At 47.6% G+C, this 16,566-nt stretch overlaps 1 protein-coding gene across 1 annotated transcript; it reads left to right on the top strand.

The window, feature by feature from the left end:
* Positions 1-299: 299 nt before the first annotated feature.
* On the top strand, positions 300-7,409 carry OCSTAMP (osteoclast stimulatory transmembrane protein; the record flags this gene model as incomplete). Its single annotated transcript, XM_079719107.1, is given in 6 exon segments — positions 300-343; positions 3,055-4,057; positions 6,850-7,202; positions 7,204-7,267; positions 7,270-7,350; positions 7,353-7,409. Coding segments are annotated over 6 exon segments (1,602 nt in total).
* Between the last annotated feature and the right edge of the window lie 9,157 nt (positions 7,410-16,566).

Raw genomic sequence — 16,566 nt, 5'->3', positions numbered from 1 at the left:
GGACTAATTCTACCTTCTTGCTATCAGGATTAGAGACTTTGCTTGGAAAAGGCCTTTTCTCTCCTCCCACACCTTCCACTGGCTCCTGCCTGCCGGAAGAGGATGAGTCAGCTTGCCCAACCCCCTGGGAGGTGGGCCCAGGCAGGGCGGGACAAGGCCACCAGAGGCACTTAATTCAGGGCAGAAAAGCAGAAGTGACAGTTCTGGCCACTTCTAGAGGACGGAATTCCCCCCACTTCCTCTCCACTTACCTTCACTGCCTGAGCCTGCCTGCCCAGATCCACTGCTGTTCAGGGAGCATGAGGGCCCCCCGGGAGATAGCTGAGCATCTCGTCAGGACCGGGTAGGTCTGGGGAGTTGGACACTGGGGGCCACAGGCAAGAAAACAGTCAGTGGTCAGGCCTGATGGGTATGAGCTAGGTCTCAGTCTCTGCCATTCCCTGGCTGTGTGACCTTGGGTAAATCCTCACCTCTTTGAGCCTCAGTTTCCCCATCTGTGAAATGGGAGTAATAATAATGTCTACGAGACTGTTGTGATAATTGAATGAGAAAACGCATGCTTAGGGCCTGCCATCGTGCTCGGCTCAGAGTAAGCACCCAACGAATGGCAGCCAGTTCCTTAGCATTTACAACATTCAGCACAGACCTTGGCACCCAATATGACTTAGGATTGGTTTTCCATTCCAATATCATTCAAATGATTAGCTATCATTTTAACAGCTACCATGCTTCAAATATGAAGTATACAGTAGAAAGGAGTTTAGTCCCAAATTCAAATGTCAGCGGGACTGGGAAGACCATAATTCATCACCTCTAACCTCAAGTGGGTCCTCAATGCCGCCCAGCATGTATATAACTTCCTGAGTTCATTTACTCTCCCACTTTCCTGGCCACCTATGTTATAGCTTCTTCTTCACCTTCAAATTTCCATCATCTCCTCTAGCATCCTCACCATCAGTGCTGATCTGCCTCCCTGCTACCCTGAACAAACAGAAGCAAACATGCTATAGTCCACAGATATTTATGGAGCACCCACAATACATCAGACACTATTCTAGGTACTTAGGATTTATCAGTGATCAAAAGAGACCAAGTCCCTGCCCTGGTGGAATTGAGGCTCTAGTGACAGGTATTAGCTGACATGGTACTTCGTATGTGCCATGACCCTATGAGGTACCACTTTTATGCACCATTTTACAGATGAGAAAACTGAGGCACGGAGAGGTTAATAAGCTTGACCAAGGTCACACAGATGGTGAGTGATGAAGCAGAGATTTGAACCCAAGCAGTCTGGAGGTCACGCCCTTAACTATTGCTCTGTTCTGTGTATACTGGTTGATACCGGTACATAAGTACGCACACCTTACCTGTCCATTCACCATCACCTGTAACCATTTCCTGTGCCTTCCCACCTGCTACTAAGGATGAACAGCCCCTGCTCCTTTCTAAGACCAGCCCCAGCTTCCATGCTCTCAGTCTCACCCATGCCACTCACTGAAGAACATCACACCAGCGAGCCTCCCTTCATCAATGTCTCCCCTCTTGATTGGATCCCCCATCTGCAAACATGCTCAAGTTCCTCCATCTTAAATGAACTTGGTTCCATTTCCCATATCAACTACTACACCATTTCTCTGCACCTTTACTGCAAAAAGGACCTGAAACCGTTGTCTGCACTCGTGCCTCATGTTCTTCTCCATCCAGCCTCCCTTGGGTCCACTCTAGTGAACAAGCCAACCAGCTGCCCTTGTGCAGGTCACCAGTGACTTCCACGTGGCTAAATCCAATGGTCATTGCTCAGCTCTCATCTTTCTTGACACATCAGCAGCACTTGACACGTTTGCTCACTCCCTTCGTCTTGAAACATTTCATTGACTTGGCTTCCCAAGCTCCACAGTGCCTGGTTTCTTGGTCTCCTGTGCTGGTTCCTCCTCATCTCCCAACCTGTGAACCATGGAGTGCCACTAAGCTCTGTCCTCGGAGCTCTCTCCTTCTCGTCAGCGCACTGTCTTAAGGAATCTCATCTACCCCATGGCTTTAAATACCGTCTATCAATCCACAACTCCCAGCTTTATATCTCCAGCCTGCTCTCTCCTCTGAATTCCAGATTGTTTCCAATCACACATTCAGCAGCTCTGCCAAATGGCAAAATTGACACCTCAAATTTCTGACTGCCAGCTGAATTCTTCCTCTCCTTCCTCCACTCAAACCTGTTTCAACCACAGATTTCCCATCTCAGGAAACAACACCTCAGTGCTTTCAGCTGCTCAGACACAAAACCTCATTGTCATCCTGAACCCCCCTCTTTCTCTCACACTCACAACCAGTCAGTCTGCCAATCGTGTTGGCTCTTCCAGCAAAACGTATCCAGAGCCCAACCTCTTCTTACTATTCCTCTGCTATCACTCTTCCATGGAAGCTCTATGAGGCCAGGAATTCTCCTCTGTTTTATCCATTCCTGTTTCTCCAACGGCTAGCACATAATAGTTGCTTAATAAATATTTGTTGAATGAATAAATAAGAGTACAATAGAGGAGAAAAGTTCCTCAGAGATCAACTGGTCCACTCTTCCCATCCTCTAAATTATAGAGGAGACACTGAGATCCATAAAGGAGTGTCCAGGGTCACACTGAGCTGACCAAGACTATGAATTCAAGTGAAAAAGCATCTCTCCCCATTTCTCTCTCTCTCATCCTCTCTCTTTCATTTGTGCTTCTCTCTCCATGACTCTTTCATTCCCTTGCACCAGATGCCCTCACAAGACACACGCAGCCTAGGTATTCATCCTCTCATCCTCAGGAACTGCATGGAAACTAGTTCTCCCCTGACAACTCAGTGAGAATGATCCTGGGGAAGGCTCTGATTGGCTCAGCTTAGGTCATGTGGGTTTGGGGTGGGTTACTCTGATTGGCCCACCTGGGAGGAGTGCCCACCACTGTGGCTAAAGGGGTGGAGCCTGTTGGCAGTTGACGAGTTTGTAGGGCAGGGGCATTGGGCAGACACACAATGCCCCAACCCTCCTGATAGAGGCTCCCCCTATTTCCTTGTGTGCAGGTGGAGATTCTGGTACCTGGGGCTCCACAAGGCCCTTGCCCTGCTGCAGGCCGCCTGGGTTGCCTTCTCCCAGCCTGTCCCAGCCAGCTGTGGCCAGCTGCTGACCCAGCTCCTCCTGTGTGGTTCCCTGGCCATTGCTGCCGCGGGTCTGACCTACCATGGGCTGGTGTCCCTGCTGCTTTATCCTCTAGGGCCCTCGGCCATGGTGGCCACTGTCTGTGGCCTCCTGGCCTTCCTGGGCCTGGGACTGGTGCCCCCTGCCCGCTGTCTGTTTGCACTCAGTGTGCCCACCCTGGGCACGGAGCAGGGCCGCCGCCTGCTCCTATCCTGGAGTACCGCCACCCTGGCCATTGTCGTGGTCCCCAACATCTTGGCCAACATGCACGCGGCTGGGCAGGTGCTGAGGTGTGTCACGGAGGGCTCCCTGGAGAGTCTGCTCAACACCACTCACCAGCTGCACAGAGCCTCCCAGGCTCTGGGCCCTTACGGCCAAGCAGGCAGCCAGGGCCTGACGCTCCAGGCCCAGGGCGATGGCTCCTCCTTCCGGCTCCACATGTTCAGGGTCACTCAGCAGGTCCTGGAGGACTTCTCTCGCCTGGAGTCCTTGGCCCAGGTGGCAGCACTGGGGACCCAGCGGGCAGTCACGGGGCTCTTTATGCTGGGCCTCCTGGTGGATTCAGCCTGGTACCTCCATCAATACCTGACTGACCTGCAGTTTGATAACATCTATGCTACCTGGCAGCTGGCTCAGCAGCTGGCAGAGGTTGGGGCCACGCACCTGGTGGCCTCCCCACCAGCCTGGCTGCTGTGGGCAGCCCGGCCAAGGCTGTCCCAGGGGGAGCTGCTGAGTTGTCTCCTAAGGCTGGGGCTGCTTACCCTGCTCCTGATGGCCACAGCTGTGACAGTGGCCATGGACCACGTGGCCTTTCTCCTGGCGCAGGCAGCCGTGGGCTGGGCTCAGGAGCTTCCCGCTGTGCCCGTCACGCTCACCATCAAATATGATGTAAGTGCCGTGACAGGAAGGTGGGAATAGAGTCATTTCCTTGAGGGAAAGGATAGGGTTTGTTAAACCCTTGACTCAAAATTGAATTTTACTTGCCTTCAAGTCGTGGTCCTTGGATACGCTGTGGGATCCAGGGGCTTTGGCAGATGAACCATGTAATTCTCACGACAGCCTGAGGCAGTGGCTTCTGTTTTCACCCCTTATCACAGGTGAGGATACTGATACCCAGAGATATTAAAATAATTTGCCCCCAAGGCCACTCTTCACGCGTCGCAGCATATCCCAGCCTCGTTTTTCTCACTCGTACAAACTGGATCAATCCTCCTTACCCTGCAAGGTTACTGTGAGTCTTAAAATGTGGTAGAAGTATCTAGTCGGCTCCATGCCACATGGGAGATGTTTAATAAATAGTGACTATTATTAATAGCTCACATCTGTAGATAACAGACTGGAGGAAGCCTTAGGAACAGCCCACGGGCCAATCCTGCCAGCTTCCTGTTTTTATAAATTGAGTTTTATTGGACTCAAATTAGCCATGACTTTGTTTACATATTGTCTGTGGCTGCTCTACAAAGTTGAATGATTGCAACAGGGATTGTATGGCCTGCAAAGCCTAAAATATTTACTATTTTAATGGTAATATATATTTACCATCTATTTACTGTTGGAAAAAATTATGATCTCATCAAGTTTTGGGGGTTTTAATCTTTTCTTTGGCCACAAATCTTTTTCTTTTTAATGGTGAGATCTCACACAAAAGTCCATTGCGTAAAACATGCCAAAGTGTCAGACCCTGAGTTAATAATATTAATAACTAATATTTGCTGAGCACTTATTATATATCTACTAGGAAAGTGTTCTTCAAACTGCGTGAAATCAATTTAATCAATTTAGGGGGTCATGGTCGCTGTTTTTTCTTTTAATGGATAGAATAGACTAGAAATGTATTTCAGAGTATATCATAGGTGATGGGGGATGTATTGTTCTATGAAAATTTTCTTCATAAAATGCATTTCTAACTGTCAGTCACAGTAAAGAAACATGTCAGGCAATGTGCTAAGTGTGTCACCTGATTTTCTGTACTTCATCAAATCTAAGATGCATTTTCTGCAAGTCACATCATCATTCTATGCATCGTTAGATAAGAAAAGGCTGCCACTTAAACCATGACACAATGCCTTCTTATCATTTAGAATTTTAATTATATTCATATAAAACAGTTCACTGATCATTTAACAGATTTATTTTATCATTTTTCTCATGGATAACAAGAAAAATAGTGAAGTAATTTTGTGAAGCTTTTCCTAAAACCTCCCACTCAAGCCTGACTCTTTGGAATGACTCTGGCTGAGTTGTCAGTGTCTCGCTTTTCACCTGGTCCTGTTCTCTGTGCCTTCGAGAGAGAGCACTGGTGATGCTCCACTATGTTTCCCAACATTTTCTTCCAGACTGTGGACACTCGGTCCACAAGTTTTGCTGCTGGCACCCTCTGACCAGAAAGCATGTTGCCAGTCATATTGATTTGAAGACACACCTTCATCACAAAGATGTGAAAATGTGGAAAAAAAAAAAAAGAATCCCAGAACTGATGAAATAAAATAGTTCATTTAATTGCCACTGTGATCCTGTAAGACGGGAATTACTATCACCGCTGATTTACCGATGGAGACACCGGGGCCCAGAGAAGTTAGTGAACTTGCCCCAATTCATCCAGCCTGTAATTGCAGTACCACGGCTGCACTGTGACTCTGGTGGGCCCTTCTGTGGATGCCTTTCTCCAGAAAAAATATTAATGATTGCATTGGTATAATGACAAATATATTAATATTATATGGTAAAACATATTCTTCAACTTAAAAGTTTGGTTTTTAATTCTCATTTTAAAAGAAAATAAAACATTTTCATAGGCCCCTAAAAGTACTGTGGGTCCCCAGCACTGTGCTTTATGGGGAAGATGTCCGTGGGCAGAGCCAGGATCCAATCCAAGAAGTCCGGTGTCGAAGTTCAAACGGTTAACCTCTGACCTCCCTGCTTCTCTAGACCCCATCCTTCTCGTTCCAACATGCCCCATGGAAACTGTAGGGCCTAATACTTAGGAGCAGGATATTGGGACCCACCCTTCCTGGGACTGACTCCTGGGTGGGCTGCATGTAACCCATGGTGTGACCATAGATTCCCGTCTTTTTTTTTTTTTTTTTTTGGTACGCGGGCCTCTCACTGTTGTGGCCTCTCCCGTTGTGGAGCACAGGCTCCAGACGCGCAGGCTCAGCAGCCATGGCTCACGGGCCCAGCCACTCCGCGGCATGTGGGATCCTCCCAGATGGGGGCACAAACCCGTGTCCCCTGATTCGGCAGGTGGACTCTCAACCACTGCGCCACAAGGGAAGCCTAGGTTCCTGTCTTTTAAATGAGGCTCCTCATGGACTCATCCTCATAGACTCATCCTCATAAAATTGTGCTTACTTGATGGACTAGAACATCTGAAGTTTCACTAAGGGCTCAGAAAAGAGTAAATGCCCTTAAGCATGAATTGGTTTTCTCTAAAGTGTTCCCTGCAAAAGTAATAACAATATAAATAGCATTTGTATGGTGCTTTTCATTCGTCAAAAAGCCTGTTTCAGATTCCTGATCTCAGTTGACCCTCGTCAAAACGGGCAGATTTTGTGCCCATTTTGCAGATGAGGACAGGGAAAGTTGGACCCATCCAGACCCACAAGCATCCGGATGTGGTGGGGGACAGGGAACGGCTGGGGTGTCTGTCTGCTGACTTGGCCTTTTTCTCCTTTTTGAAGGCTGCATACACCATCCTGGGCTTCATCCCTTTCCTCTTCAACCAGCCGCCTCCGGAGAGCCCCTTCCTCTCTGCCCACAACTCCTTCCAGTGGGAGCTGCGCTTCATCGCCCCTGGCTGCCCGCTGCTGCCCCCCCGGCGCCCGCACACAGCCGCCCACCTGGCTGCAGGCGCCCTGCAGCTCGTCGCTTGCTCCACGGTCCTCCTGGAGACCTACGCCCGTCGCCTGAGGCACAGCATCGCTGCCTCCTTCTTCACGACCCGGGAAGCAAGGAGGGTCCGCCACCTTCATGCCCGGCTCCAGCGAAGATATGACAGGCACCGAGGCCAGCAGCTGGCCCCGGGCACTCCACAGGGCTCCTGAAACCCGGGCGGGCAGCAAGCACCTAGAACGGCTAGACAGACCTGCTGGATACCTGGAAGGACAGAGAGCAGTGGCGCCGAGAGGAAAGCGCTTTGGAGTTGCCCAGACCTGAGTGGTAACCTTGGCCCTTCTGCTGCCTCCCCTGTGTGACCTTGGGTAGGTCGCTTCACCTCTCTGAGCCTTCTATATCTGCATAAGGACTGCGTAACAGCAATTAGTGTGACCTACTTTGCACACGGGAATGTGTTAAGGGTGGAATATTGGGCAGGAAAGGCCTAGATAAACAGAAAAGGACGATGCGAAGTGAAGACAGGGTTCCTCCGGCCGGCGCCAGGTGTCTGTCCAGGCTTCCGTCTGCGTAGGCTGCTGTACCTGGTAGATGGAGACTTTGCACCCTGACTGTGTCTAAACGCCCCTGGAACTTATTTATATGTCTCTGAATCTTCTGAACTTATTTATAGTCATTAAAATTTTCTTGATTTTATAAATAAATGTATTTATTAAATTCTAAATTAGATTGTTATTCCTTTGCTTCAAATTCCTTCAGGGTTTTCCCATCTAGGGTTGCCAGGTTTAGCAAATAAAAATACAGGACACCTGATTCAATTTGAATTTCAGATAAACAACGAATACGGGTTTGGTATAAGTATGTCCCGAGGCTACTTGTACGAAACCCATATTTGTTGTTTATCTGAAATTCAAATTGATGGGTAATCCGTATTTTATGGCAACTCCATCCCTATGGAAGCTACAATAAAATCGCACCTCCTTACCCTGTGGGCTTGGTGTTCCCTGTTTTTCCCTCCAGGTCGTTCTCTGCCTTTCTCTCACCTGCTCTCTTTCCCAGGAGTCTGACATTTGTGGTTCTATCACCCTGGTTCCCTTGACCTCTGACTCCTGGTTGGGCTCAGCCAATGGGAGGCACCGGCAGGGGATTTAAAGTGGGAAGGGAGAGAGAGGTCAGGCTGTTCATCCCTGCGGCCTTCTGGGCACTTATTTGGCAAAGGCCACGTTCCATGCTCTGGGTGACCTCGCTCCCACTGCTACGGTTCCCCCTGCGTTCCAGAGAGGCACAGCTTCCATCTACCAGGTACAGGTCTCTGGGGGTGTCACTATCATTCCCTTAACCAAGTCCCCACCTCTATGCCTTCATTAAGTTCTCTTTAGGGAATTGCCTGGCGGTCCAGTGGTTAAGACTCCGTGCTTCCACTGCAGGGGGCACAGGTTCAATCCCTGGTCAGGGAACTAAGATCCTGCATGCTGTAAGGCCAACAGAAAAAAAAAACCTGTCTGTCGTTATCCCTTTGAGAGCTCTTTCCTGGGTCACAGCACCTTGACTGAGCCAGCCTCTTCCTCCCTCGCTATGCCCTGGCCGCATGGACTTAAGCTCCTCAGAGGCTGGTTTGCACCTCGGGGTAATGCCCTTGCTATTCCCACATCCTGGGACACTCTTCCTTCAAGTCTCGGCATGGCCGGCTTCTTTGCATCATTTGGGCATTAGCTCAAATGTCACCTCCTCAGAGAAGCCTTCCCTGATTATTCTACCTAAAACTGTCCCATCCCGTCTAGTTCTACTCTATCACAGGAGTCAGCAAGCTCCAAGCTGTGGGCCAAATCGGGCTTGTTTCCATGAATAGAGTTTTATTAGACCATTGCCACACCCATTAGTTTAAGTATTGTCTCTGACTTCTTTTGCTCTGATGGGAAATTTGAGTAGTCGAGACATGGCCTAGAAAATCTGAAATATTTACTATCTGGCTCTTTAAATAAAATGTTTGCTGACCGCTGATCTATCATATTAAGTTGTTTTACCATCTTTATACATACCCGTATCAATATCCTTCATTCCATATGCATTTGTATGTTTAGTTGCCTCTTTTTTTTGTTTACTTGCTGGTGTGTTTCATGTCATCCCCACAAACATGTAAATCCCATGCTATCTGTCTGGTCCTCCACAGTTTTCCTAGCATCTAAAGCAGAACCTGAGCAAGGACTCAGTAACAATTAGTTGAACAGCCAGATATCTGGGGGTAGAATTGCTCTCTCTCTGGTCTCGGCTCCTTCCTGAAGATTTTGGGCTTGCAGAAGGGAATAGTCAGGCACTGGAAGCAGCCTGCATCAGGCCAAGTTTGTGGCCAAAGGGAAAGATACAAAGCACTAAGAAATACATCCCCTAGGGAGGGTGGGAGGGAGATGCAAGAGGGAGGGGATTTGGAGATATGTGTATACGTATAGCTGATTCACTTTGTTATACAGCAGAAGCTAACGCACCATTGTAGAGCAATCATACTCCAGTAAAGATGTTGGGAAAAAAAAAAAAAAAAGGAAAGAAAAGAAATACATCCCCAGACAAGAGTTTCAACTTAAACAGCCAGTACGTTTGAGAGAATCACATCAGGCCCCAGGAAGCGCATCAGCTTTGCCTCCTAAGGCCAGCTCCCTCGTACCACGCATGTGGTAGACAGAATAATGCCCCCCCCAAAGCTGTCCATACCCTAATCCCCAGAACCTGTGAATATGCCACCTGACATGGCCAAAGGGGTTTTGTGGATGTGATTAAGTCAAGGGTCTTGAGATGGGGAGATTACCCTGGATTTTCTGGGGGGTGTGGGGAGGCAATATAATCACAATGGTCCTTATAAGAGGGAGGAAGGAAGGTCAGAGTCAAGAGGAGGGGATGTGATGACCAGAACAGAGCTTGGAGTGATGTCATTGTGAGGAAGGGGCCCTGAGCCAAGGAATGTGGGCAGCCTGTCCTGAGCTCGCAGTGCAGCAGAAAGAGCGTCTGTGGATTCCTCGGGGCCAAACTCGCCTCCCTCCGCTGCTCCCCTCCAAATTCTGGCTAGAGTGGATCTGGGGGACCATGAATCCTGATTAATTATTGTAAAACCCTGAGTTGGTTTTTTTGTTGTTGCTTTTTTTTTTTTTTTTTTTTTTTTGCGGTACGCGGGCCTCTCATTGTTGTGACCTCTCCCGTTGCGGAGCACAGGCTCCGGAAGCGCAGGCTCAGCGGCCATGGCTCACGGGCCTAGCTGCTCTGTGGCATGTGGGATCTTCCCGGACCGGGGCACGAACTCGTGTCCCCTGCATCGGCAGGCGGACTCTCAACCACTGCGCCACCAGGGAAGTCCCAAAGCGTTTATTTGAATGCCAGGACTCAAAGGGGACCCAGCGGCCTAGGCTCCCTACAGTCACGTGTCATTACAGGGGGAGGGCACACAGGTGGAGCTTCAACCCAGAGCATCTGATCTGTCCTTTAATGGAACTGACAATCAAAGGCACATCTCGGTGGTTGGGTTTTCAAAGGATGGAGAACAGAAGTGCTACCACCTGCCCCTTCCACCCACATGCCCCCAGCTCTGAGATATTTTTAGGCAGTGAATCACCAGCAGCAATGAGCAGGGCCACACTCCAGCCACTTTTCCACCCACTCTCTGGAGGTGTCTGTCCTCATGCCTGAGGGGCACCCTTGGCCTCCCATGACACCCAGCCCCCATCACAGCTCCTGTTCCCACAAAGCTGCCTTGTTGTTTGCTTAGGGAGTGACTCATCCACACATGTTTTTAACTGCCCAAGTAATACATGAATCCTTGTCCTTATAAAAATTTGAACATTACAGATAATAATAGCTAGTGTTTGCTGGGTGCTTATGATGTGTGGGGAGTAGGCTAGTAAATGCTTAACAACTGGTTCTAAAAATACATTAAAAAATTATAAAAGCCCTCATTTGTGGTGTTTGCAGATTTCCATGGTGTTTGCAGATTTCCATGGTGTAAACACTCCCACCATGTGATTTCAAGCGACCCACACATTGTCACTGGAAGTGGACTTAGGAAGAGATGCTCGCAATTGGCTCTCATGAGCTGATGTGGGTCGGCTCCAGCACACCATCAGATGTGCCCAAACTCGGTAAAAACCTCTATATACATCATCTTATTTAAACCTCACAGAAGTATATGAGATCGATGGTATTATTGTTTTCCTTCTTCTAGAGACAAAGAAACTGAGATTCAGAGAGGTTAACTATTTTTCCCAAAGTCACACAGCTAATAAGCTGCAGAGCCAGGATTTAAACCCAGAGGGTCTGGCTCCCAGAGCCTATGATATTAACTGGTCTCTCAAATTAGGGTAAAGCCTCCTTTGACCACCACACTCAAATCTATTTGCCTTATTGCACCCACAGACATAACCACTATTATCAGTTGAGTGGGTACCATGCAGATATTTTTCTATATGTGTATGTATATGTAAATATGATACTATATGTACAGTTCTGAAGCTTGTTTCTTCATTCACCAATATGTCTTGGCCCTACCTCATTCTTTGTCTTTGCTGAAGGGCATTGAAATATCATGAGTTGTTTAGCAGTTCAGTGTCGGTGGATGTTTAGGTGGTTTCTAATTTTTGCTATTGTAAACAATGCTGCAGTGGACATCCTGCTTATGACCCATTGTATATGTCAGAGGGTTTCTTTAGAATAGATGTAGAACTTCTTAAATTACATAGGAATTTTCTTACTGAATTTTCTTATTAAAGAGTATTCCAGACCTGGGTTCTGGCTCCTAGCTTTGCTAAGGTCTTGCTGTGTGGCTTTGGGTAAGTCACTTCACCTTGCTGAGACTTGATTTCCTCCTCTGTAAAATGAGAACAATTATAGTGCTCATCTACCTCAATGGATGGTAGTAAATAATATAAATCTGGCATATAGTAAGTATTCAACATATGGTACCTATTATGGTTGTTTTGTTGGGGCATTAATGTCTTTTTTCATACTGGGTGGGCTGTGTCTATGGACCGAGTATTCCTTTCATGCCTACGAGAGTCCTTGCAGAATGCAATGTACAATTCCAACAGGGAAGAGGCATTAAAGGAAACCAGAAAGCCCAGTGCAAGGTGGAGAGTAATAATAACAACAATTAACATTTGTTGGGTATTTGCCATGTGCCGGGCACTGGTCTTAGTGCTTATACAAATTTACATTTTGAATTTTTATAACAACTCTATGATGTATGAACTGTTATCATCTCAGTTTGACACATGAGGAAACTGAGTCACAGAGAGGCTGCCCAAGGTTACAGAGCTGGTAAGTGACAGAACCAAGATTTGAACCCAGGCAACCTGGCTCCAGAGCCCCCACACTGCCATCCAGCCTTTATCACCCAAACGAACCTAAAGTGGAGTGGAACAGGATCTGAATTTGGTAAAATCAGGTGTCAAGACCTACTAGGGAATTCCTGCGATTTTACGGTTCCTGGATAATATTATAGCACAGGAGTTTATTACCTCAGCCGGAACCAAGCCTGTTAGGAAAGGAACTAAACTCATGGACTCTGAGACGTGATCATAAGCTGGAACATACCAGGCTAGCTTCTTCCTTGATGAGAAAGTTTTCTCTCCCGTATTCCCCAGAGCTGATTGAATGTATCCAGGGTCTTCTGGACAGAGCCAGTGCCAGAACTATTTGGGCAATTTAAGCTCTAGTAAGTGAACTCTTGCCACCCGCGTTTTGGTCTCTCAAGGGGTCACTGAGGACTCCAGGGGTAGGAGCACGTGTGAGCTGCTGTCCTTCCAGGTATTAAGGATGTCCGGCTCCATTGACAGATGTCCCCCTGTGGTGAATTTAGAAACTATGCATCTTTTGAAACACCTTCCAGTGTGTACCACCTCTAGGAGGCTTTATTTAGTCTATGCTGTCAGGGAAGTGCTGGCTGAGATCTGAAGAGTTAGGAAGGGAAGAGGAGGGGGCAGGGAGAGGCATTACAGGCGGTCAAGGGCAAAGGCAGGAAGGAGCTTCAGGAGGGAGGGAGCGGGGTGAGTGAAAGAGCCGGAGGGGAGCGTGTGGCTGGGAATGCTGGGGAGAGAGGGACATGTCTAAGGCCAAACAGCTGCTTCGTGGTGGAGCCAGGATTCTAACCCAGCTCTGCCCAGCTCTGCACCTCATGCAATTACAATAGTAATAGTAGTAGAGGTGATATTAGTAGTAGTAGCAGCAGCAGCAGTAAACCCACAGTAAACCCACATAAGTATCTACTACATGCCTGGCACTGTTCTACATTCTTTACTGGCATTAACTCCTTCACTCCTCATGTCCACCTATGATGAAGGCAGTACTGTGTCTCCATCTTATAGAAGAAGGAACTGAGGCTCAGCGGATGAATGAATTTGCTTACAGTATGTGGTAGCCCATCCAAGGGCTTTGGAGGTAGATTGGAGCTGGGAGGTTTCCAAAAGCTTGAGCAGGGAAGGGAAGGCTGTATAGTGGTTTTCTAGGTGGGGATGGAGTTGAAGGGAGAGCATGCACGAGGGCACAGCTTGGCGAGGCCCGGATACTCTTTTGGGTTACTCCTCCCGCAAGCTCACAGAGAGACCCAGAACCCAGGGTTCTCCCTTGGCACCCATGCCTTTCTTTTCTCTTGTCTTACCCTGCAGGTCACCAAGATGCTGGCTGTGGTGGTGGTCCTTTTTGCTCTGCTGTGGCTGCCCTACCCCACCCTGGTGGCGGTGAATTCCTTCCTGAGCCCACCTTACCCCAACCTCGGCTTCCTTCTCTTCTTTGCATCTATGTGAACAGCTCAGTCAACTTCATCATCTATGCCCTCATGTCCCAGCGCTGCCGGGAGGCCTTCCATGGACTATTTCAGTGCCGGCTGGCTGTGCCCCAGCTTCCACCCCAGGAGGCCACCCCTGTTTGCTACAGTGTCACCAAAGACTGTTCCCAGCACAGACAGGGCTCTTGGAGGGAACCAGGAAGTGTGATGTCCAGGCAGGGAGGGCATCCTGGCACATCAGGGCAAGGCCCACCCTCTTGCCCCTGCTGAGGTGAAGGGGTCTCCATGCATTTGGGGAAACATGGGTCTTGGAGGAGAGAGTGGTGTCCAGGGCTGTTCGGTAGAGGTGCACAGGTTGTGCACTGCACAACCCTAGGGATCACCATTAACATTGCAGACAGCCTAGATTTGTATATTTACTAAAACAGTCTCCCAGTTTAATAAATATACAAATCTAAGAGGTAGCCACAATTATTTATTATGTGAACAAATGAATAGATAATGAATAAAATCTAACTTTAATCTTAATACTCAACACCCTTTGCTGAGATCTGGCTACCAGTGTGAGGTGTAGATTGTGACTTTTTGAGAGTTCTTTGTTGGCAACAGAAAGTATCTCTGGCTAATTAAATCAAAAAGGGATTGATTGGAGTTGGAAAGAACCATAACCAGGATAACCCCAGGGATCCACGTAGTAGGAATTAATGGGCAGTGGCTTCATGGCATCTATATCAGAATGAATCAACCCCACCTAGGCCAGGAGAAGGATGGGCAATTTATTGGACTGTCATTCAGTAGCTGTCATTGACTGTTGTATAGTTTGGGTACTGTTCCATTCCAGTGGGCACAACTCAGCAGTTTAAATGGATGGATCCTCTGAAGTTGTGCAGTGCATAGCCTATGTGAGTGTACATGGCGGACCTTAATGGGAATAGGGTGGCTCCTCAAAGGAAAGCTGAAATGCTTGTTATCAGAAAAAGGCAGTATGGATGTCAGAGGACCAAACAAAAACAGAAGCAAAAAAACTAACAACAATAGATATCCACCACAGAAGAGTCCACCCAGGTTCACAGCAGCAGGACCCTTCTGCCAGGGCAGCCAAGTCCACCTATGGTCAACAGCCGCTGGCCCATGATAATACTGTACGTGTCTGTCTCTGTGTCCAAATTCTGCATGTTGCTTCCTCCCCCCCTCCTTTTTTTTAAGTAAAGACACAGTCATATCAGATTAAGGTCCACACTACTGACCACATCTTAACTTGATCATGAAAAGACCCTATTTCCAAATAAGGCCACATCGACAGGTACTGGGGGTTAAAACTTCAACATCTCTTAGGGGAACATGACGCCATCCTACAATCCTCCTGATAGCTCTATTAGGATAAAATTAATTATGACTTTATATTTTCTTTGTGATGTGTATGGATATCTCTCTTCTGAGTTATTTGGACAATACGACATAAGTGGGTTTTGCAAGGGTAGAAATCCCAGCATTGAATCTATGGCAGAGATAGTGAATCTCAGGCTGATTCCAGCATATATGTGGTGCTGCAATAAACATCTGTTGAATGAATGGTTTAAAAAACAGAGGGGAAATTATTGCAAGAATAAGGGGGAAAACAGGGAAAGTGATAGGGAGATGGGGTCTGAGTTCTATAGCTTTCCAGGTCCCCAACTCCATGGCTCAATCTTGTTAGCACAGAGCTCAGGGACTGGTCCTCAGAGGTGATGAATTAGTCTGCATAGTCTAGCAGGAGGGGAGGGGAGCAATGGGAAAGGGGTGGGAGAGGAGGGGAAATGGCTGGAGGGAGGATGGGAAAGAGGCAGACCAGCAAGCAGATATTGACAATGCAATTTCCACTGTGGCCTCTTATCAATTTCTACTGATTAGACTCCAAGGACCCAGGTCCTTAACACTTATTTACACAGTCATAGAAAACTAGTACAAACACAAAGATCTTCACAATTTTTGCCCACTGCCATAACTGCTTTTTTTTTTTTTTTTTAGGAAGAGGACTATGAGGGTATTCTTAGCTTACTAGTTGAATTTCAAATGTATGCGTGTGTGTGTGTGTGTGTGTGTGTGTAAAGGCAGAAAGAATAGAATACACACAGATCCTCACTGAGATAAGCACTGAAGAAAAGAGAATAAAAATATTACATAAATCATCACTTCTAGGTACAGGCTCATAGGTAAATTTTATCTTTGATGTTAAGTATTTTCCTTTTAAAAAATTTCCATAGTGCTGCAGTAACTTCTGCCTGTCCTCAAATCATTCCTTCTGTCATCTTGCCTTCTGTGTTTGCTAGGTCAGCAGTAGCAAGGTACCGCAAACTGGGTGGCTTAAACAACAGAAATTTATTGTCTCACAGTTCCGGAGGCTAGAAGTCTGAAATCAACTTGTCGGCAGGGTTGATTCCTCCTGAGGGAAGTGAGGGAGATTCGCCAAGCCCTTCCTCTAGCTTCTTGTAGCCTCGGGCGTTCCTTTGCTTGTAGGTTTCATTCCCTCTGTGTCTTCACATTGTCTTTTTTTATTGGAGTATAATTGCTTTATAATGTTGTGTTAGTTTCTGCTGTACAGTGAAGTGAATCAGCTATATGTATACATATATCCCCTCCCTCTTGGGCCTCTCTCCCCCCCAGTCCCACCCATCTAGGTCATCATCACAGAGCACCGAGCTGAGCTCCCTGTTACACGTCTTTTCCTTGGATATTCTTGCTGTCACCCAAACCTCCAGTCCTGCTCTATCCAAGCCATAAGCTGGACAAGCCATGCAATGCTCCCCACTGATAGATTTCCTTTCAG

The sequence above is a fragment of the Hyperoodon ampullatus genome, assembly GCF_949752795.1.
Source record: "Hyperoodon ampullatus genome assembly, chromosome: 14".
Classification (NCBI taxonomy): domain Eukaryota; kingdom Metazoa; phylum Chordata; class Mammalia; order Artiodactyla; family Ziphiidae; genus Hyperoodon; species Hyperoodon ampullatus.
The sequence above is the reverse complement of the archived record's forward strand: the minus strand, read 5'-3'. Positions and strand labels throughout refer to the sequence as shown.